Consider the following 22,255-nt stretch of genomic DNA (forward strand, 5'->3'; position numbering starts at 1 on the left):
GTATTTGGGATTTCACGTAACCACTGATTAGCTCCAACAACAAGCTTCACGCTCTAGTATGGTGGTTAGTTTCTTCTTCTTTTTTTTTTTTTTCTTACGCATTCCCTGACAACAATCATAAACATCGAACAAAACGAACTCTCAGCCTTATTTCTTACATGCAAGTTGGTTTACATGAGACAAAGTCTATAAGTTAACTGAATTATGTTCAATCATATCATAAGTTCTCAGTTTTTTTTATTTGATCAATCTACTATCCAGACCTATTTAAGGGTACCGCTTGTCACTGCCTTTATAGGATTCGCAAGTACAGACTGTGTATTTCATTGAATTTGATAGATAGACTGAAATAAACTAAATAAAATACAATGCCATACATTAAGAATTTGTCTGCCAATGTAATCTAATCCTTGAGACACGAAAATTTTCGTAATTATAACCGATATGTTCTGTTGATTTATTGTTCGATGAGTTATAACAAAAAGTAGCCCCATGTCAAAATGATGAGCTTGGTAATCATTTCGATAACAACCTTCGGCGTCAAGTACGTAAATAGACATCGGTGCTTTGGGGTGTCAAGAATCATGGATATACAACTGGCAAAGGTCACAAGCAATAACATCTAGTGAGATTAAAACAACCACACGAATAATATTGGGCGATACTTTATAGCCGACGATTGCCAAATCATGTTGCCTTTTCAGTCATATCTTTGTTCAGATATCTCCATACGCGGTGGAGGAATTCCATTCCACCTCTTTCAAGAATATAACATAATAAAATGAGCTTACTCTTTACATATTCAATGTAATCCTATTACACATTGACATTGCCACGAAACCCCTGTGGCATAATTTACCTCCTCTGACAATTTGAGAGATTTTTCACTTTTAATTATACAGAATAGAGAAACGCATTCAATATCGAACGAAGTTTCTGTCTACGCCTTACTTGAAAGAAGGTCCATACTATTGCGCATACGCAGGGATCTCGGTACTTTTTTATATGTTGGGATAAATGATTCAATTATAGGTACATTTGACTATTAATAGATACCTATAATTCATAATTTCATCAATGGCATCCCAAACTATGAACCTTCACTTTATTTCAAACCTAACTGTGCATCGGTTGGGAAGACCTATCACCAGCTTGGATCAATCTCTGCCTCTCTCTGTACATGGATACTTTCATATTTTCCAACTGGTGATACCTCAACAGCTTTAAGACGGCAAATACCGAGAGGCCTACCCAAACGGACAGGCTGCTCCATGCCCCGAATTGGGCAGCACCCAATTCTATGTGGAACCCAGCAGTGTCGATTCCGTCAGCTTTGTCTATATCGTTACCTGCTGCAAGCTCGCACGACGGAAATCTCTTAGTCATACATTGACACCACGTCATGAATCCCAAAGTGATAATAACAGCGGCGATGAGAGTTAACGTCGTTAAAAGTACAGAGCAAACCACATCTACAAATGCTGAGAGAAAAGAGCTATCCTCCCCACGATACATCAGCATGGATAGGCGATATATCTGTACAGCGCACATTAAGAATAGAACCAGACCGACGAGTATCGTGTAGTTACAATAAGCCTGCGATGCCCAATTAGCCATAAACTGGCCGTCGTTCTCCTGCCATATGCCTGTAGAAAATAGAAGGCAGTGCCCGCTGCAAATAAAGACACATTATTCACCCACTTTGTAGATTTAGCGATCAGTAATAATTCCTACCAAAATACAATTAGTCTCAACACTTGGTTTGTGCCGGGGTATTAATTGCAACGTAGCTTCTCGCACGCCTACGAATCCTCTGGCACCTTATTCCATGTCTCAAAAGTGACGCTCGAGAATATCTACCTGCCGAACGCTGCTTATCCAAGATTATTGACCGCGGTTTCGATAAGTCTGGCCTTTGTTCTACCATCGTTAGAGTTTCCATTAATTACGATATTCTAATGTATGTTAGTCAGTATGACTAACAATGCGGGTATCCGTTGTCTAGCAGAAGCAAAAGGAGAGACGGGGGCGTGCGAATAGGCCCTGCCTTTTAGTTACTGCAATTTATATTTGCAATCGAAGGTAGAAACTGACGAGAGGCGAGCCAATGGGATTTAAACTTAATTATGAGGTATTTAATATCACGATAAATGCAAATTACCGAAATTCATTTTGATGAAGGCTCATGGGCACCATTATGCATAGAGACAAAATCAAGGCGACGACGTATCCAGCTATCTGGCTGAGCAGTAAAATATTCGTCAAAGCCATTTCTTCGTTATTCCAGGGCAGGTTGGGATAGGTTGACTACCATCCGCGAGATAATTCGACCTCCCCGCTATGATAATCACTGTAACTTTTTGACTTGACCTCAATACGTTTGGATTTTCTTAACCAACTCGATTGTCAGCCCGATGATGCGTGTTCCGACGGTCACCAATGATATTCGTTTGAATAGGTATATGTTATTCTTCGATCCTTGCCTTGCCTATCGAAATTCTGTATACATACTGTTTACACCACTTGACAGTGACAAAAGTTTGGACGTTGCTATAGTCAAATCGAAACCACACACGGCCAACGGCACGCAAATACCAAACATGCATGATGCATGTAGGTATGTATGACATACAATACGTACAGTGTCGTATGATGCTTTGGAAATGTTGCATGCAGCGTATTACGCACAGATAGATGCATCATGCAAAGTATGAAACGCAGTGCAGTGATGTTGCATGTCACATGTATCGAAATGTCACAGTTATTGAGTAGGCTAAACGTATCGCGTCGCCTTTATTCGCTCCGTTAATTTGTCAGCTGTTTGCAACGTGACGCCTGTCGGACAATACAGCATACCGCGTGTATGTCAAATAATTCGTGAAATGCATATCCTACGTGTACGCGATTGCATGTATATACTATGTACCTACGCATGAATGCGGCCTCTACCTTCAGCGCGAATGACACGCTTGATATCCTCTACAAAATTCGTACTGCGCACTGTATACATATTTCACGCCTACGCATAGGTCACAGGTATGTGCATACATACACGTATGCGCTCGTGGGGAAATGCAGGTGTACGTACATGTTACCTGTAAGAATGCGCGCACGCATATCAACCTTCAAGTCCGGGCGGTCGCTTTTGTTATCCGCCGATTAACGGTATGGACGATTTGATCTATACACCTATAATTGCCGCGAAGTGAATTTTTATTTATACCAATTCAAGTGGTTATGTACGGGTCTGTATAGCTAAGAAGGACACGTGTACCGTTTGTTTGTTGCCCAATTTGACGTGCGTACGATTTGATTCTGGATCGTCTGGTTGGAATTACCGAAAGAGAGCCAGCCAGCGTTTCGAATCAGTTCCAGCTTAGGTTTTCACTGCGCTTGTGTCTGCCTGGCAGAGTGTAGGGTGTCCATAATCAGAATGATGTGTGGTCAGTTGTATTCCGCGTTATGCGTGCATATGTACGCTGCGCATACACGCGGCACATAAACATATACAGTACAGTGTCTGGTGCACCGTATCAACGTGAGACGTCAATCGTCGTATTATGTTCAGTGTTTGTTTTTCTGCTCCAGGCACGGGCACGCGTCAAGGAAAAAAAACATACCTACCTACCTACCTACGTGCACATATTCAAACAAATCGATCGCCCGTATTTTCACGATAAAAAAACACACTGTCATCTAACCTACAACGCATGAGTAACGAAATTTTGAAAGCTCGCAACTAGAGCCTCATTCCCATGCCTCTCTGGGATTAATTAACATTTATTCAAAGACAAAATGTCTTGGCTGGGATGCCTCCCTTGGTCAGAGGGAATAAAGAAAAGGGCCTGCAGGTACTTGCTGCAGCGATATCTCGGACAATTTCTTGAAGAAAAACTAACGCTCGACCAACTCACTGTAGATCTATACAATGGGACTGGTCGCGTTACTGACGTCAAGCTCGATGTTCAGGTGAAATTTTTCTCTCTTTGTCCTTACCCTTTACCGTGAAACTCGAAATCTAATCGATTTAATTACTTGAGGCGATCTTAGTTAAATATCAATAAAACAATTTCAGGCTTTGAACGAGATGGGTGAACAGCAACATCTGCCTGTTGAGTTTATCGATGGTTTTGTAGAAGAGATGTCGGTCAGTATACCTTGGTCAGCGTTGCTGAGCGAAGCCAGCTATGTCGAAGTAACGGGACTTCGGCTCACGGTACAGCCGAGGCAAAGGGTTGACACCGGCACTTCTATGTTTGAGTCTATGTGGAGCTCCATGACTTCGAGCATGCAGCTTGCCCAGGAATGCCTGCAGCAGGACGTAGCGGGAGCAGAAAGTTCCCAGCCTCTTGAAGGACTTGAATTATTTGCCCAGGCAATTGACTCGAGTGAGAAAATTGGAAAGCTTTTCCCCTCATACGGAATACTTCGTTCTCAGCCTTTATACTTGACGTTTCTCACCTGTGCTCTGTCTATCCATTTGTTCATTTAGCTTCTGTTGATCTTTTTTTTCTTCAATTGCAGTATTAAGCCGAGTCAAAGTTAGATTTTTGGACACAGTCATCCGTATGGAACATGTACCGTTGGATTCGACCACTGGTGTTGCCGTACAAATGTGTGTAAAGAATTTAGAGTACTCCGATGAGGCGGGTTCCGACCCTGGCAACTCCACTCTCGATCCAAATCAAACATCCAAGGGCTATGTAGTGTCTGCGTTTGCAACAAAGAGATTTTACCTGGAAGGGGTTACCTTTCACACTGACGAGTTTCCCTCGCTCGCCAGAACGTTCTCCAGAAGCGTTATGATAGCAAGCAGAGGCTCTACCCCGGACTCAAAGGTAGTTCGATCTCTTAGTCGCTAACACATAGATCGTGATGCCGGTGATAATTCGTGCTCCTGTTTACCTAAGGTTGTAAGCGGTAATAAATGGTCATAAACCGTAAATGCGATGTTGGTGACAAAAAGCCATTTATATAAATTATAATTTTTTTATTTTTTTTCACCAACTACGATAAAAATAATGCAGATGTCCAAGAAAACGTTGCAATCATTGACTTGTAAACTTGAAAGCATATGATCGTATGTCGAGGAATATAAACTTGCTAATTGACCACGAATAAAAAAAAATAAATAAATAAATAAAAAAACGAATTCCATCCAGTTGGAAATCAAGTTAAAATTCTTTATTTTCCTAACAGAATTCTGATGGCCAATTTTCATCTGCACAAATATCTCCGACGCAAAACATGCAAACTCCGCCAGAAAAAAATATTATTAACAATTTAGGAGAATCTGATCCGATAATGTTTGCGAAGTTAGCTGGGAGGCAAGAGGTGCGACTTAAAATCAAGCAGGGGGAAGGAGTGTTGGGCCCCAAGGTAGCAATTGCTTAGAATTCAGAACCTATCGCAGTTTACTAACTATTGGTAAAAGCTTACGATTCTCTATTGCTTAGGTGGAACTGGAAGTGACACTTGGATCATTGACATCTTTTATTAGCCCTCGACAGCTACACGTTTTAATCGAGCTGGCACACGGGCTCGCCTCACCGGACCTGGAAGACACCAGCAATGTTGCTCCAAGGCCTTGTATGGAGAAACCTATGGCAGGTAGCGATTACAATCGTATTGAGCGTGAGCTGTTGCAGCAAATCCATCCTGTGCAAGGAGTCCGGACAAGTGTAAGAATTTAAACCTAGCTAATCGGATTTTCAAAAAACTAGTATAGTAAACAATTTGTCTAAACAAGGATTTGCGCCATACGCAAGGATGGTCAACAGCGTCGCTGGACGAATCTGACAATGAAGAAGAATTCTTACCGATGCGGCTACCCGGGATGCTGACAACTAGCGACTCTGTTACAAGCAATCACTCTAGTATGGATGGAAGTATATCAGCCAGCAGCGTCAGCTCCAAAAGCTCAGTGTCCAACATTCACAGAGCCAATAAGCCCAGGCAAAGCGTGGACAGTGACCCAACCGTCGAAATATTCCAGTTTCATGTTAGGCTTTCGTCAATTGCCGTCGTTTTACTGCATGAGGATATACTCACAACGTCTATCGAGGGATTGGGATTGACAAAAGCTAGTAGAAGACAAATGAAGAACGTGGCTGACGAATTTTTTACAAAACTAGGAATTTTTGCAGCAACTGGATATGGAAATAAGGATTTTGACAGAGCTTCAAAATTATTCGCAGAGGCCTGTTACCTCAGTCATATAAGGTATACATAAATTCTGTTTGCTTTTCGTTATATTTATTGACCGATGGGACCTCGTGATTGAGATATTGATTTTGCTGTTCTTCTATATTGCAGGCTGTTGGCGGCACCTCTTGTCATTGAAGCAAGCGAGAAAACCACAGCACAGGCCTCAACGACATCTGGCAGCGTTAGTTTAGCCACCTTGGAAATACTCGAATGTCTAATCGATTCCAATGGTCCGAATTCCAAGAAAACTGCAGCCGTCGAATATGTGGAGTTACTAGGGTTCCCAAAAGACAGCGCAGCAAACAATTACAGTTTTACCAATAAGACTGATTTCCGAGCACGATTCAAATACAGCGAAAAAGCTGTGAGACATGCTCAGTTTACCAAATTCGCACATCCACGCACAGAAATTGAGTAAGATTGACATCATCCATGTTGTACAAAATTCTTTAATAGCTGGTGTAACAACTAGTTTGTACTGAGCAAGAAGTCAGTACCGATAACATTGAACCTTTTCAGCATTCAATTGGAAGAATGTAGAAGCGAATTGGATATTACAATAGTGGATAGGATATCAGCAGTTCTGAATCCACATCCAATATGCACCTCTACGCACCCTGTCACAGCCTCAAGAGATGCTGTTGTGAGAATTTATTATGATATTTTACCAACCATTAACAATACTTACGATGCATACATATCGATCGTGTATATCAAAAATTTTCAATCAACCACCACCTAATACATTATTCATTTGCAACACCATTGCACCTGTATCGTTACATTTCCAGAATCAGCAAGCGTTGTTCTATCAAGCGGTAGAGAGTCCATCCTTACCGGACTCAAAAGTTGATGTGAAGATCTCTTCACCAATCTGCATGATCAAACTCAGGTATGACCAATTTACTCGAATGTTGTAACATATAACGTGTAAAGGTGTACAAGAACTGGCAGAATGATCACAAAGAGAAATAAGAAAAAGATCATATTTTGTAATTGTCTCTGTAGGTTTCCAGTACCAGATTTACGACCTCTGCACGATATGAATCGGACACCCTGGTGGAAACGATCAGTTCGACCAGATTTCGTGACGCTGGAGTTGACGGATGCTCAAGTTCATTCCTGCATGGAAAGTCGCAATCATTGCCAGGCTCGGCATGAGATTCAGTGTCGCCAAATACTGCTTACTTACATAGAAGTTGATGCCAATGTCGCAGTAGAAATTGGGAGGGCATCTACCGATGAGAAAGCTAACAGTTCATTGCCCCAAGGTGGTGAGGGTTTTGGATGGCCAAGGATGGTCATTAGCGTGTACCCGAAGCATTTGGGGGGACTCTTGGAAGATAGCTCAGAAGGGGAGCAAGAGCCGAGCTTAGATGACACATTGGAAAACACAATTAAGCATCAGCCCTCACCATTTAGTTCGAAACGAGTTGTCCACGAGTCAGACACACCTCATTCGAAACCTCAAGCTCACAGTGACAAAAATACTTCTCCAGATCACAGGTTTGTAGTAGATTATTATGTATACTTTCTTGAAGCTTGCAGCTAGATATACGAACAGAGGACAGAAAGAAGTGCGTACATATGAGTAACGGGATAACAAGAAAGGAAAATTGGGGAGCGAGAGCAAGGGGGAATACCTTATTACAATTCACAGTATTATGTCAGTGTATATTGTCAACGTTTACATTTTCCAAATAATTAAACTTTCTTTACCTGACCGGAATTTTCGACTAATTTCATCTTCAATCAACCTCCTGGTCACGAATTTCTTCACAAATATATTGTCAACTTTGGTGTGTGAAATAATTGACAGAGAAGGAGAGGAGCTAGTGATACCCGGGAATCGACAGGAGATGCTCGATTTCATTGAGGATGGAACGCGCGGATCTAGAATACAGCTGGAAATAAGTTTGCCGTGTGCCTCGGTCCAAATACCTTCCAAACATTTGTACGAATTGCTTTATAATCGATTTAATGCCGATCTTTTTCTCTGGGAACCTTCTGCGCCAAGGCCGAAAACTACAACACACGCCGAATCACATGTTGGATTAGATTTGGCGTCGACGCTCCTGCAAGAGTCTATATATCCCAGGTGATGCCTAATTTCCGATGGATAAAATGAAACCGAATGAATTAGATAAGTTGCCAAATTTCTATTTCTGTGGAAATGATTATTTTTGTCGACCTTCACAAATTTTCAGATTTAGCATGTGCAAGAGCGGAATTCAATATGATTCAGAGTCCGACTCGGACGAGGACGGTATCTATCGTTCGGCAGCTGAAAGAAGTTGCAGACAAAATGAAAAAAAAATATTTCGTACCGGACAAAGTACCGTGGCACTGTCTCTGACTATAAACCAAGGGCTTGTAAGCATGTTTCCACCCGTACGGGATTCGTCTCACAACGTTATTCCTGGGCAGCAGGGCGAGTTGATCTTACGGTTGGAAGATGCTCTTTTATTTTCAATCAGCGCGTACAAAGGAAATAATAATTTGGGCTATGTCTGTGCAATGTTGAGAACTGTTTCCTTGAGTCATTGCGGTTTAATAACTTCGCCATCCCAGGCACCTCCACTACGAAGTATGAACAGTATAATACCCAGGCATTGTCAGCCAACCTTATATCATAGTGAACGAGGGGCAAACGTAACTGTGAATTCTACCGAAAAAGATATGCTGAGTGTCGCTGTGAGAATACAATCGTCGCATCAGACTCATAGAATTAAGGTAACTGTCGGGCAAACTAAGCTAACAAATGGATGCATATTAATTTTGACCTACAGTAATTATACTTAACTGCCTTCATAGCTCCTGCTTGTAATTGAAATGAAACCTTTCTTCTGTCTATAAGAAATTCATCGCTAAATTTTATCTCTTGCTATTTATATTGTAGACCTTTCGAGTAGCAGTAGGAATAAGAAATGCGACATTGAGACACAGAATGAGTTCAACACAGGCATCTTGGTTCACTCAATTGACAGACTGTTTGGATGTAGCTGATCACCCAGTTGCTGGTTATTTGCCACCTGGAGTACTCACTGAATTACATTTACACCTTTGGGATTGTGCAGTCGATTATAGGTATGTATGAACAACATGAAATTGCTGTTGATCAGAATGTTCTTTTCGCAAATTCAGACGTATTGTCAGATATGCAATTTGTGTGTACAACAACTGGATGCTTTACAGGCCCATAAATCTGCAGCTGCGATCAATGGTTACGCTAGGAAGTTTTAGTGTATCCAGTAATATTGCAGCACAGACAAACACATCAACGCTTCGATTTATAGCCGAGGATGTGGCTCTTTTCATATCTGAAAAACTTGGTAACGGCGTGGAACTAAGAAAAGACTATGTATGCGTTATGGATCTAGGGTTGTTTGAATTGTCATTGAGGTTGAATGAGAAAATGTGCGGAGGTGCGCCAAGGATTGATTTGAGGGCAAGTAACAACGTCTTGCACGTGCGCACTTGTTCGGATTCCGGGCGTGCCTTGATGCAATTGCTAACGTACTTTGCTAGCGACGGAGATCTTCTACAATGTTCCAAAAGTTCCGACAGTATTGCTGTTCCAACCTCAGGTGACGACGAAAGCCTACTAGGGCAAGATAGTTTGAATGTTCTCAGCAAGAGTCAAGAGGAACGTGTCAATAGTTTGATGGTAGATGCTATGGAGGACACTGTTAAAGGTATGCACAATATACATACACACGTGGCATTTTGAAAAAAAATCTTACAAAATCACGACAGTTTTTATACACATCATAGTTTCCTTGATTTTAATTCGAAATTGAGGCAAAATAAAATTTACAACAGGTACTCTAAGTAACAACGACGGAATGTCATCGTCAAGTCAAAGTCAAGCTCACATATTTTTTTTTCCTGGAGAATCGCACCCGACATTACACAGCCAGGCAGAAACGGAGATTGAAAAAACTTGTGATGGGAAAAAAGTTGATGGTAATACTAGTAAACCCGATTATCCAGATGATGACTTTTGCATTTTGGGAGAAGAGGCAGGAGCTGGAATAATGCCCAGGCACGGGGTTCCCGAAATTCGTTGGTTATGCGAGGAACCGATACGCATTGTAGACAATCACTTTTCAATACCACTTGGAAAGACGGATCTTTTGAAGGCTCCAAAACATTTCCCTCCTGCTATTTTGAGATATACACTCTGCGAGATGACACTGATTTGGCACATGTTTGGAGGCAAGGACTTTGGCAGTGTAGAAACTTTGACCAAGAAACACGTTACTATAGACGATAATCCGCACCGTAATGAAAATTCACCTCTAGGAAGGTAAATCGATTGCTTTGTATCATTAATTCTGATATTCGTGCAGGCGATTTTCCATTATCGCGAATCATGATAACCGTGAAACATGTGATGATGGTAATAATAATAAGGAACAGCAGTGGAACATAAGGAACGCGTTTCATTGATTTTCATTTTTGTAGAAGCCGCTCTGTTGTCAGCGGGATCGGGGTGATCGGTTTCAGCAAATCTGCACCGAACGAAGTGCGCTTTGGAAGTGTGCCCAACTCGCCTAGAGCGAAAATGAGGGAATCTTTCTCCGATTGGCAGTCAATTGGAGGTCCCGGAAGACAAGGCGATGTTCTCATGGAACTGCAATTGAACAAGGTTCGATTTCAGCACGAAGTTTACCCAGATAGTACACCCGAGGCTTCAAGACAAGTTTTACTGGTGAATGAAATCGAAATACGGGATCGCCTGGAATCGTCGCACATAAACAAGTTCCTTTATCAGTACAGCAGCGAGGCACGGCCTAGACAGTCTCATGCAAACATGTTTGCCATGAAAGCTGTTCATGTACGCCCTGACCCAAAGTTGACAGCACAGGAATGTTGCCTAAAGTTGAGCCTGCTCCCATTGAGATTGAACATTGACCAGGATAGCTTGTTGTTCTTGATTAATTTCTTCACCGAACTCGGAGAAGACTCGAAGGAACAACCCGCCCAAGGAAGTGGCAGATGTAGTACCCCGACTTCCACCCAATCCTCACCAAATTCTAAACACAGTACACCTACGCATCATCCACCAGTAATGAGTGTCAACGAATCGTCATCGACGTCTTTTTCATCCACATCCGATGGCCTACTGACTGGTTGTGTATCATCCCAAGGAAGCATTGTTGACCAAAACTTACTGATACTTCTTGAGGACGAATTACAGATACGGGAGAGTAAGTCGGAGGCAAAGTCTAGTGGCGATGTACACGAGGACACTCAACCAATCTACTTTAGGTGAGTGGTTAAGAATTGTATTATTTTCTCGATTTTTGAGGACTTGATTGGAGATTTTTAGATAGATCAACATAATGTAGTTGGCAAATATTTTAATATTGTTTGATATTGATATTCATGCAGAAGCGTTATATTCGCCCCCGAAGTTCTGGTCAGGTTGGATTATCAGGGTAAACGCGTCGACCTTACACATGGTCCACTCGCCGGCCTCCTAATGGGTCTCGCCCAATTGAATTGTTCAGAACTAAGACTTAAAAGATTGACCCATCGTCACGGCCTTTTAGGCTTTGACAAATTAGTTGCTTTCATGCTGTCCGAATGGTTGCAAGACATAAAGAAGAACCAGCTACCTAGTTTGTTAGGTGGAGTTGGACCGATGCACTCACTGGTACAACTATGTGAGTACAACAGCATCTGACAACCTACCTTCTCGTAGTTTGTCATTTCGTCATCTTTGTAAATGTATATAAATACTCGAATGAACCCATGATTTAGATGACTTTAATGAATGATTATCTATTTTCAGTCCAAGGCATACGTGACCTATTCTGGATGCCAATTGAACAATACCAGAAAGATGGTAGAATTGTACGAGGATTACAACGTGGCGCTAATAGTTTTACTACGTCAACGGCGATGGCAGCTTTGGAACTTACGTCAAGATTGGTAAACGCGATACAAAGTACAGCGGAGACAGCTTATGACATGGTCAGTCCAGGGCCGAGTGTCAGGCGAAAAAATAAAGGGGAAAAGGGGCGCAGAAAACGATACAATCAGCCACTGGATATTCGAGAGGGAATGGCTAATGCTTATACACTCGTCAAGGAGGTAACAACAACATAAACAAAAGAGGATCTCTCGGTCCGAGTCATTTGCGCTCGAACAGTGTTCAACGAAAAAGTACTCGAATAAAAATCGGACGTTATTAGGGTACTGACATTTCTGCGCAGCTAATGAAAAAAAATTACTTACGAGCACTGTGCGGTCAGGACGTTATTGACAGTATATCCGAATCACTTAAACTCTCGCGAAATTTTATACCTATTTGTGAGCATAAAAAAATGAGAATGATTCAATTTACCTACTTAATCAGGAGTAACTGAACTATGCGCATCGCTTCACAGTTATTATAATTGCAAATAGAACTACAGTGGTAATATATTCATCCAGTTTTGTATGAGTGCAAATCTTTGTCATACGGTTATCGTGCGATTCACATTAGAGAAAAAGATGGAAACCGCCCTAGGGTGATTACTTAAGCTAAATCCAACTTACAATGACTATGAACATGAGGTGCAGAGTCAATTTGGCAGGCTCACTTAAAGAGATCCTCACCGACGTATTCTCGTTCGGTTGAATCGGGTTTTGATCCTTGGAAATGTCTTTGTTATGTCTTGCAGGGTCTGGGCGAAACTGCAAATCAATTGGTACGTGTGGCAAGTGAGGAACATGAGCAAAAAGGAGTTTCCGGCGCAGTAGGAGGTGTACTGAGGCAAATACCGCCTACTGTCGTGAAACCGATCATTCTTGCAAGCGAAGCGACAAGTAATGTCCTTGGTGGCATGCGATCGCAATTAGTACCGGATGCCAGAAGAGAAGCTGCTCAAAAGTGGAGACAGGATCCAAGAGATACCAACTGAAACAGAAGAAAATACATCCTGGCGATTCCATAAAATAACTTGTGTTTGACTACTCTGCTGTGTCTCCCCATTACGTGTATTGAAACAGATTTATTGTCAGAGTTTTTAACGAATTATATTATACGTAACACTGGTGAATTTGGGTGGTACACACATAATTTATGAATCGGCAAGTGGATAAAGTGAAAACGTCATGGAGGAATCAACAGACTTGTTGTAAAGGAGCATACGACGTCCAATTAAATAAGAGTTCTACGGTTACTTCCAGTTCCGAGGTAATTCCTATGCCATCGTAATTTCATTAATTCGTTGTACACGTGCAATTTGCTAGTACCTCTATGAATATGCTAATTATAACATTACAACTAATATAATTAATAACAGATAAAAATATTTGGAACTAATAATTTGAACAACAAACATCCGTATGCCTGTATCCGTTATGCGATATAAAAAAAAATAATGATAATAATCATAATAATTATTATTATTATTATTTACTTCTAGTATACCCATGTATGTACTTTCGTTCACCACTGAAATGTGTATGTTTTATACCGATGACATATTGTATAGTATGTATTAAAAAATATTTGTAATAATAAAACAAATCAAATAATACAGTCATTATATATAAATTTGAAAACGTAAATGAAGCGAGAAAGCTGATTTTCATATATTGTGTAGGCGGGGCTTAGAAATGCGTTAACTTCTGTTTTTTTGCAATAACTCGTCTCTCCGTCATGATACGAGAATTGCGATTATATACTTTTTTGTTGCTTTTTTGACGCTCTACAATTTGAGTTATATGAATTTTTCACTTACCGTCGATCGTTGTTGAGATATCCAACGAGGAGGTAAAAAATACGAGTTTGAAACTTGTTCTTTGCTGTTTTCTCCTTTCTCGTGATACATATCGAAAAAATGTCTATTATCAAACTTGTAGAGAATTCTAACACCTGAATCCAATTCTTTTTATTTTTTCTTCAGATAAAAATTACGACATGTAGCGCGCCGTAAAGTTGGCTAGTCCGCGCGAAGTTTGGATTTCGCAGTTCGCGGTTGCATCAGATACGTTATAGTGGATTCACGGCTCTAGATAAAATTAATAAAGTATAATACAAACAAATAGAACAGCAAAATTGTGAGTCACGCGTATAAAATTTATCGTTGAAAATACATGGTTTTGTGTTTCAGAAAACGAAGATTAACAATGGTCCGTTTTTAATATTTATATTTTGTCAGTAAAATGTCTTTTGCAAATAAAACAATCACCCTTTTGAAAAAAGTTTTCGAAACGCGTAATATAACTCTCGTGACCGTGCGCAAAATTGACGTAAAGGCCGAATCGACCATTATTGACCCAACCTATACATATAAGGCATTTTGTAACGACTGATAGTGCAACAATTGAGCTACTCGGACTCGCGCTCGCACAGATCGTGGCGCACATGTAGGCGTGGGGCACGCTGTGGTCGACTTGACGGTGCGCTACAAGTCGTAATTTTTGTCTAAAGAAAAAATAAAATAAAAAACGGGATTCAAGTATTAGAATTCTCTACAAGTTTGATAATAGACATTTTTTCAATATGTATCACGAGAAAGGAGAAAACAGCAAAAAATTCGTATTATTTACATCCGCGTTCGATATCTCAACAACAATCAATGGTAGGTGAAAGATTCATATAACCTAAATTGCAGAGCGTCAAAAAAGCAACAAACAAGTCTAACCCTTTTTTCAAGATGGCGGAGAAAGCTCATACGAAATGTTGGTCGACAGTTTCACGTTAAGCTTTTCTAAGCCCCCCCTACACGATGTATGAAAATCAGCTTTCTCGGTTCATTTGCATTTATTTGCTTCTTTTCGGATATAACGACCGTACTAAAACGTTACTACGGGCTCTGGGTGACTAATTGTCGGACACCACGATTCCCATGTATTCCCCAACATATCTACACGCAAATCCCACGCGAACCTGCCTACAGTTGCTATGACCACCATACCGAATGTTTACATCGCTACTGTTCCTCGTTGTACTTCGTCGTCTTGGATAGGTATACGTAGCCAGTGCATAATACGGAATAAAAATAAAAGTCAAATATTGGTAAAAAGGAAATGTTCGGTACGATTTCGGACCACAGAAGCACAGCGAAGGCGTTCAATTTCGATATGGAATCAAAGAGTCAGGTGAAATTTGACCAAGGTGCCGTATCGGAGACATTCCTGAAGAAATCAACCAGGCGGTCGACGTTCGCTGTACCTGGAATTTTGGCAATTGACGGAGATCACGAATATGACGAAGACGAATCTGAGGGTGATGGGGAAAACAAGACTCGTCAGGAATCTGAGTACGCGGGACCGTTTGAAATTAGTGCCGCAATTTTGAAACAAATACAACAAGAATTGTGCCTCATACAACTCAGCTGGCCAGAGATAAAGTATATCGACGTAGAGGAAAAATTTCTACCTTCAAGTTACAACAACAACAGCGACAAAGAAAAGCTTTTGCTGTGGTATGCTGAAAATTTTCGAAAACAATATCACACCATATACGCGGATAGAAAACCGTTGCTCTTCGCACGCGACAACGAATGTGGGATACACGTAGGTTACAGTTGATCTTCCATTTTAGTGTTTAATTGATTGATTAATTATGTTTCTCCCGACTGCGGTCATGATTACGCGTCCATTATTAAACCTACATTAATGCCGGTGATGAACGGGGATTTGGACGGGAAAATAGTAAACGTAACAGATGGAGCCCGCTTCGACATACGTAGATTGCATTTCGATTTCTTTTATTTAAATACTTTCGACGTCAAGTCATACAAACGTGTTTTTTCATATAAAGTTAAAACGAAACATAAATAGAGATATTATTATACATAAAGGTATACATAGTGTAACAAGGAATGTCATCTCAGGACAGCTTTAAGTTTCATTAACTCTATAATAACATTATATCTAACATACTGATCCAAATTATATAATTCGATCTATGGACGAAAGATATAACATCAGTTTTGATGCTTCATTTTTTTCTACATTCTAAATGATAAAAATAAATTTCGCTATGTATTTATTATCTTACTTATTATAAAGTACAGACTACTGTATTATAATATATATCACGCATAATTTTTTTACCTTAATCCTAAAGAACTTAGTCACTGCAGTCTTATGTACAGGCTGCGAAACGGCAGCTTTTTGGTTTTAACGAAAACTCTGTATATGCATATGTACACATATACATACATACGGTTTCCGAGATAATTATCGACAAGGGATTTCGGAGTTGGAGTCGAATTTACTTTCATGTATAAAAACATTTGAACATCTTTCGATGAGAATAAACTCGTAGCGAAGTTAAAGAGACACACGACTGTCCTTGATCCGAGTAAAGAAGAAGGATCAGGCATATATAACTGGCTGCAGAAATTTTGGGACATACACCGAATCTCCGCAAGATCGATCGTTCTTCATGGCTCGTACAGAATTCGGAATGGTCAGTGTCAACATCTCGTTGTATGGGGCAAGGGCCCCGCGTAAGCTGCGCTCTTTCTCTCTCTCTCTCTCTCTCTCTCTCTCTCTCGAACTAGACTTGAAATAATATCTGTCGTTGTGTTTACATGCTCGGAGTTACGAGCATGGCACCCCGTTCGAGCGGTGAAAAATGATTGATCCTGCATTTCACGCGACTTATTTTCTGGCGATACGCAATATATACATTTGTTCCGTCCAATTTGTCGACAGAAGTTTGTCTCGTCGTCGATCAGGCCGAGTAGTCTGCCGTATCCGGAATTGTCTACATGGCAGGGATGCGCAAAATTTGTCAGCGACTACCTGACGTACGAACCACCAAGAAATCCGATTCTCATGGTAAGTTCTTGGCTCGATTTCTGCCTACCAGCTTCAGTTAATGTCCGTATCAATCCTAGCCTATTCATAGATCTCCGCAAGTAGTCGGGTATTGATGAAAAATGATAAACTACTGGGAATATGTGAACAATTGTCACTGTGATCGCATGCACGACGTATCTATATTCATTGTAATTATTTTCCGACTACCGGAGCGAGGTAATAATTAGGTACATACATATCTAAGCGTCTATGCCTACACGGTAACGATTAATGACGTATAGGAATAAAATTTTAGCAATGTTTAAAGTTAGTCACGACTATATTCTGATTTTGGTATTACTTCCATGTCTCAGTGATACAGCTTATGTACAGTGGAGTGAGTGCCTTCCCCTCCTCCCCGATGTCGTTATCACGTCCGTGTCAGCTCTCCAGTTTCACCGATTTAAGGCAATAAAATAATTTTCTCGACGTCTCACGAACAATCAGTCCTCTATTAGGTTGATAATTCCAAAAATACGAATCACTCACCATCTCTCCAATATTACATGCAGGTTCCCTATGCCTACGACGATATGCAAACTATATTAAATTCATTTTCTCCTTCGTTTCAACGCGGACCTTGGTTTACTGCACATTTTTAAATTGTTTAATAAATATCTAAACTGCATGATTTGCATTTGTGATACACACGGTTCCGAGCACCCTTCCAGCCACGCGAGGAACCTCTCACCGTGGCCGATGGCTTCTTCCATCGGCAGCTGTGCATCGTCGGTTTCGCCGTTGGGTTGTTGAACTTGGGAGTTTTGCGTCAGGTTCTCTTCACCGTCCCCATCCTCGTTTGCGCTGGTGTTGTTACCGCTGCTGGTGGCGTTGTTTAAAAAAATTAAATCGAGCAGGCCCCTCGTCTCGGCGGGTGAATTAGCAACGGCCCCCGGTACAAGAGCGGTATGTGCGTGTCCGTAATGCTTGTACCATTTCCAGAACCATGAACCGGCAAATTCCTGACTACCGACAGGATTAAATACCAGCGACTGTTGGCCGAGTAGTTGCTGCTGTTGCTTCAGCCATTCCCACAGAGCCTCGTCCACGTTCTTGGCCGGCGCAGCTGCGCCCCCGTTTCCGCCGTTACTGATCGCGGAATCGCCCGCGTTCTTCACCTCATCGGGATTCTCGCAATCGTCGTCAGTCTTGCGAGGCGATGCCGGTGCCGGAGCGAACGGCGCCTCGGCCGCTGGTGGCATGCTGTTCCCCGATCCGGATTTGCCGACCGTGTGTAACTGGCTCGGCGCCGCCGCGGACGTGCTATGCCGTTTCTTGTTTATCAGGGCACTCCTCGTGTACTGAAGTCCATTCTCAACGAGCCCTACCACGGTGCTGTTTTGCATCCCTCCGCTGCACGGTACTTGGAGCAAATTTTTACCGATCGCACCGGTCGCCGTTGAAAGAAGACCGAGCTGCCGAAGTAACATGGGTCCGCTGACGTCGGGTCTAATGGCAGCTATGCCCGCCATCAGGGCGGCGTAGCCGATCTTTGATTGTGCGCCGTTTAGTTTGCCGACGTCCAGCTGTTCCATCAGCGAAGCACCGTCAGTCTCATTTTTCTTTCTCTTGGCGCTGCATCCTTCGTCCTCGCTGTTACCGGGCACCGAGGAATTTGTCACGTTGACAGAAGTAGAGGCCGGGGAATGAGCGTCGCTGTCCGGTGTGCACGAGTTACGTGCCATTCCCCTAATTTTGTGCTCAGACTTGCACCATCCTCGCAGCGTCGACTCAGGTACACCGATGTCGCGAGCCACCGATGCCTTGCTCTCGCCATCGTGGACCCTCTGTATCGCCTCCATTTTTTCCGAGGGTGACAACGCTCGCATGGGGCGTTTACCCGGTCTTACGGCCGAGTCACCCCTCATCCTAATCCCGGCCGTTGTTACAGCGTTTATCGTCCGTTGGTGAACGGTCCTCGAGGACCGCACGGTTCACGTTCGGCGGTCAAGAAGACCTTGTCAATCCCGATTATCTTCGATACGAGGTCCCCGGATGTCTTTCGAAGAAATTTCCAGGCGATGCTCTAGCTGACAAAAGAAAATTCATTCACGTCGCGTGATTCCTGGATTTGCAAAACTGCGAACGAACGTATCTCGACGAAATTACAGCTGGTGAGAGCGCGAGAACGAGTGTTGAAGTAGCGTGACGTACGTCGGCTAGCACATGCGCCGAATGTAATAAAGAACTTTTTATGAATGAAACAACTTCTGCTCCCCTCCTTTGCTCCGATCCACCTGGTCGTAAACCACCACGCTCTGGTTCGACCAATCCGCGGTGCAGGCGGGAAATGTATGTACTATTACGACACGGCGACACGACTACAACCGATACCACGAGGCGGCGACCCCTGCAGTCACTGTGTCATATATCCTATCGGACTATACGTTGTTTACGGGACGTTCCGAAATTGTTTGTTATTATCACCTTGGCTCGACTTGGCCAACGAGAAACTTCGTTTGTCAGATTATCATCCGTATCCTTTTCGCCGGCTATATTTCGAAACGCGAGTAACAGTTTTTTTGAATTCTTTTTATTTTTTTTTTTTTTTTAGTTACTTTTTATTATTACAAATTCACGATGAAAATTACATAAACGCTGCACTCTCACAAATCAACGTTCACACAAGCACTCTTATTGTCGTTATAGTTTTTTTTTTTTTTATAAAAGGATTCGGTGAAATTTGTTTTCCGTTTAGAATTCGACGATGTATTATCGATCATCGATCACCAAGCACCTTTGAAAGCGGAGCTATAACGCGTCACTTTATTTCAAACGAGTGCAGCAGAGACGCGGTTTGTATAAAATACGCACGAACCGCGGACACGCGTCGATTACCCTCGGGATGCCGGTAGCCCCACGTTGTTCGAGTACGTAGTGTACAGGAACTCTGAACTCGCGGCCGTCTTCGGTATCTGAACCTTGTTCGTTGCGTTGTCACGATCGAACGGATATGTATGTGTATTTATTATACAGCAGTGGCGTCGTTTCACTAAGAACTCGGACAGCGAGCGGAGGACGGAAATCAGCCCTATCGCGGTGGTTCGCGACGCACGACTGTGGGCTCAGCGGCTGTGTGGACGCTGGACGGTCGTGGGCTCACGACGCCGACAACCTCCCTACCTCCGTCCCTCCAATCAACCCTCCCGGTCTACTCCCCCTACTCCGGCGACCCCGTCGCGAGTTCGCATCGCGGTGCGGCTAAGGGCAAAGGGGCGCCAAGGGATTGGCGGGGGACGCGACGGGAACGACGACGACGCCAAGGTAGCGAGTGGGAGCGAGAGAGAGGGAGGGAGAGAGAGAGCGTGGTAAACGGGCTGTTTCACTCGCCAGGGACGGCGGGAGCGGCGGCGACGGTATATCGGCCCTCGCATGGCCTGCAGCTGTCTCCTAACGTCCCCCCCCCCCCTCGCCCTCCGCTCGGTATAACCCTCGGAGGCTCGCCGCCCTGCCATTCGCTTCGTCCCTTCCCCGGCCCGATCTTCTCCCTTCGCTGCGTTCCTTCCCTCCTCATCCCTCCGCCGTTGCCGCCCTGGCCACCCCGTTGCCTCTATGTAATGTACTAGGTACCGACCAGAACCCACCCCGGTGTAAATACATAAAGGCAGAAGCGGCGACCGACCGCGGCGCGGCGGGTTCCAGCCTCGCGAGAAAACCCTCACGGCTTCTACGCGGCGACTACGCGACGACGATCACCACGGGGACGCTGCTTCGGAGCTGCTGAGGATTCGCCACGCGAATCTACATCCACGTTTGCATGTATATTTATACATTTTCAGCTACACGTCCTGTACACGGATACGGGTTTTACTTCGCGTGATCATCTACACGTCCACGCCATCCACGTGCGCTTTACCTTCAACGGTGCAACGCTGCACGTAAATATACACGCGTACCTGCGTAAACCACCCACACCTCGCGTCTACGTCTGTGCGTACCCGAATTTACGACAAGTAAAGGAATTGTCATTATTATACGCGTAAAAACACGCGTGCGTCACACATGTTGCCGTACGAACGATGCGACAAGCAACAGTCGTCGAGAAATCGTTGCCGAAATAACGCGTACCTGTATCTTATACACGTAGCCGTGTGTTACGAATCTAGGAATTGGATAATAGGTCAGATACGTGACACCTCTAATAGTCAAGACACTTACGATTAGCCTTTACATGGTAGCCCGTACCAGACCTGTGTATTTATACACCAATCAGCGCCGCCAAACTTGGGTACTTGTCAAAACTTGGGTGGTGATCTCGTGCACTGTACGTTGCACCAACTTAGTTTACATTACCAGCGAATTCTACGCAACTAGCGTGCATACCTGTATGCACATATATATTCGTAGTTAGAGAGTATAGCAATGCGTATACCGACCTGAACAAATTACCTGCTCCGGGAGGAACGGTAGCAGCATCAACCGTGTACCCGCAATGAATATGTACGTTCAAACGATGATTTCACCGTGCGATGCGGTATCACGTTGGATCGCGAAGGGTTGAACATGCGATTGTTTCGCACCGTAGGTCCATGCGTATACGCACTCGTAACCGAAAGCTACAATGTCGTTCGATTTGTGTAAATTATGGCGGAGTCGTAGAATGTTCTTTGTGCGTAGTCTGTACAATGTACGTTTGAAATTTTTCAACGCTCAGCGCTGCTCGGAAGAGATCGTTAGATCAGGTAGTGTGGATTTTCCCAGAAAAAGAAGAAGGTTTACGTATTACTTCCGAGCATCGTCGCGGATATCGTGCACGTGCGTGGGTGGATATACACTGGTATAACACCTGCGCGCACGTACGTACAGGTATGTACCCACGTAGGCCGGTGGCTGAAAAATAAGGAAAACCGGGAGCGTAGCTTTATAAGCGGGAAAAACACGGCGAAGCCTTCGGACCAGAGGATGGCGCGGCGGGGAGCGGACCGTTATTTAGCTGGTCGCGCGGCGTCCCTCGCGACCCAACTCACCCTTGGGCCTTCATCCCTCCGACCCTCCTCCTCTAACCCCCTAGACTTCCACCCTTACCACCCTGCCACCCTCCGGCCCCTCGTACCGCGTCTCACGGTCGGTCTCGTCCTCCTTTGTCGCGCGGATACGAACCTCTACCGCCGCCACCACCACCCCTGCCGACGCCATTGCCATCGCCATTGCCAACCCTTGGAGCGTGCAACGCAGTTTCTGCTTTCGTGGAAAATTTGGCTCCCAAGGCCCTGTAAGCGTACGGCGCCGTAGC

At 43.4% G+C, this 22,255-nt stretch overlaps 4 protein-coding genes across 6 annotated transcripts; 2 read left to right on the top strand and 2 right to left on the bottom strand.

The window, feature by feature from the left end:
* Positions 1-69: 69 nt before the first annotated feature.
* On the bottom strand, positions 70-2,891 carry LOC124222911 (transmembrane protein 179). The gene is made up of 2 exons (XM_046634408.2): positions 2,162-2,891; positions 70-1,672 (listed from the first exon to the last, which is right to left on the bottom strand). Exons 1-2 carry the CDS (start codon positions 2,269-2,271, stop codon positions 1,117-1,119), a joined length of 666 nt encoding a protein of 221 aa, XP_046490364.1. The 5' UTR covers positions 2,272-2,891; the 3' UTR covers positions 70-1,116.
* Positions 2,745-13,740, top strand: Atg2 (Autophagy-related 2). Of its 3 annotated transcripts, none has more exons than XM_069137841.1 (20): positions 2,745-3,443; positions 3,589-3,969; positions 4,076-4,388; positions 4,525-4,838; positions 5,200-5,379; positions 5,457-5,681; positions 5,750-6,222; positions 6,316-6,621; positions 6,727-6,850; positions 6,999-7,099; positions 7,216-7,713; positions 8,027-8,305; positions 8,415-8,940; positions 9,107-9,294; positions 9,403-9,902; positions 10,030-10,516; positions 10,675-11,481; positions 11,605-11,879; positions 12,008-12,309; positions 12,882-13,740. In XM_069137841.1, exons 2-20 carry the CDS (start codon positions 3,796-3,798, stop codon positions 13,119-13,121), a joined length of 6,312 nt encoding a protein of 2,103 aa, XP_068993942.1. In that variant the 5' UTR covers positions 2,745-3,443; positions 3,589-3,795; the 3' UTR covers positions 13,122-13,740. The 3 variants fall into 3 exon arrangements, with proteins under 3 accessions (XP_068993942.1, XP_046490330.1, XP_046490329.1); XM_046634374.2 differs by having other exon boundaries at positions 2,745-3,165; XM_046634373.2 differs by having other exon boundaries at positions 2,745-3,969.
* Positions 13,741-13,963: 223 nt separating this feature from the next.
* Positions 13,964-17,088, top strand: LOC124222912 (dynein regulatory complex subunit 7). The gene is made up of 2 exons (XM_046634410.2): positions 13,964-15,726; positions 16,876-17,088. Exons 1-2 carry the CDS (start codon positions 15,238-15,240, stop codon positions 17,083-17,085), a joined length of 699 nt encoding a protein of 232 aa, XP_046490366.1. The 5' UTR covers positions 13,964-15,237; the 3' UTR covers positions 17,086-17,088.
* Positions 15,892-20,093, bottom strand: dan (protein distal antenna). Its single transcript, XM_046634395.2, has one exon. The coding sequence runs from the start codon at positions 18,888-18,890 to the stop codon at positions 17,574-17,576; it is 1,317 nt and encodes a 438-aa protein (XP_046490351.1). The 5' UTR covers positions 18,891-20,093; the 3' UTR covers positions 15,892-17,573.
* Between the last annotated feature and the right edge of the window lie 2,162 nt (positions 20,094-22,255).

Source organism: Neodiprion pinetum, chromosome 7 (assembly GCF_021155775.2).
Source record: "Neodiprion pinetum isolate iyNeoPine1 chromosome 7, iyNeoPine1.2, whole genome shotgun sequence".
In the NCBI taxonomy this organism is placed as follows: Eukaryota; Metazoa; Arthropoda; class Insecta; order Hymenoptera; family Diprionidae; genus Neodiprion; species Neodiprion pinetum.

What these genes read in the sequence shown, in the direction of transcription:
- dan (XM_046634395.2), bottom strand. Translation starts at nt 18,890, where the DNA reads ATGAGGGGTGACTCGGCCGTAAGACCGGGTAAACGCCCCATGCGAGCG.
- LOC124222912 (XM_046634410.2), top strand. Translation starts at nt 15,238, where the DNA reads ATGTTCGGTACGATTTCGGACCACAGAAGCACAGCGAAGGCGTTCAAT. An exon ending in ACAACGAATGTGGGATACAC is followed by an intron (nt 15,727 to 16,875) that starts GTAGGTTACAGT and finishes ATTTGTCGACAG; the next exon opens with AAGTTTGTCTCGTCGTCGAT.
- LOC124222911 (XM_046634408.2), bottom strand. Translation starts at nt 2,271, where the DNA reads ATGGCTTTGACGAATATTTTACTGCTCAGCCAGATAGCTGGATACGTC. An exon ending in CTTCATCAAAATGAATTTCG is followed by an intron (nt 1,673 to 2,161) that starts GTAATTTGCATT and finishes CTTTATTTGCAG; the next exon opens with CGGGCACTGCCTTCTATTTT.
- Atg2 (XM_046634373.2), top strand. Translation starts at nt 3,796, where the DNA reads ATGTCTTGGCTGGGATGCCTCCCTTGGTCAGAGGGAATAAAGAAAAGG. An exon ending in GCTCTACCCCGGACTCAAAG is followed by an intron (nt 4,839 to 5,199) that starts GTAGTTCGATCT and finishes TTTTCCTAACAG; the next exon opens with AATTCTGATGGCCAATTTTC. An exon ending in ATCAGACTCATAGAATTAAG is followed by an intron (nt 8,941 to 9,106) that starts GTAACTGTCGGG and finishes TTTATATTGTAG; the next exon opens with ACCTTTCGAGTAGCAGTAGG.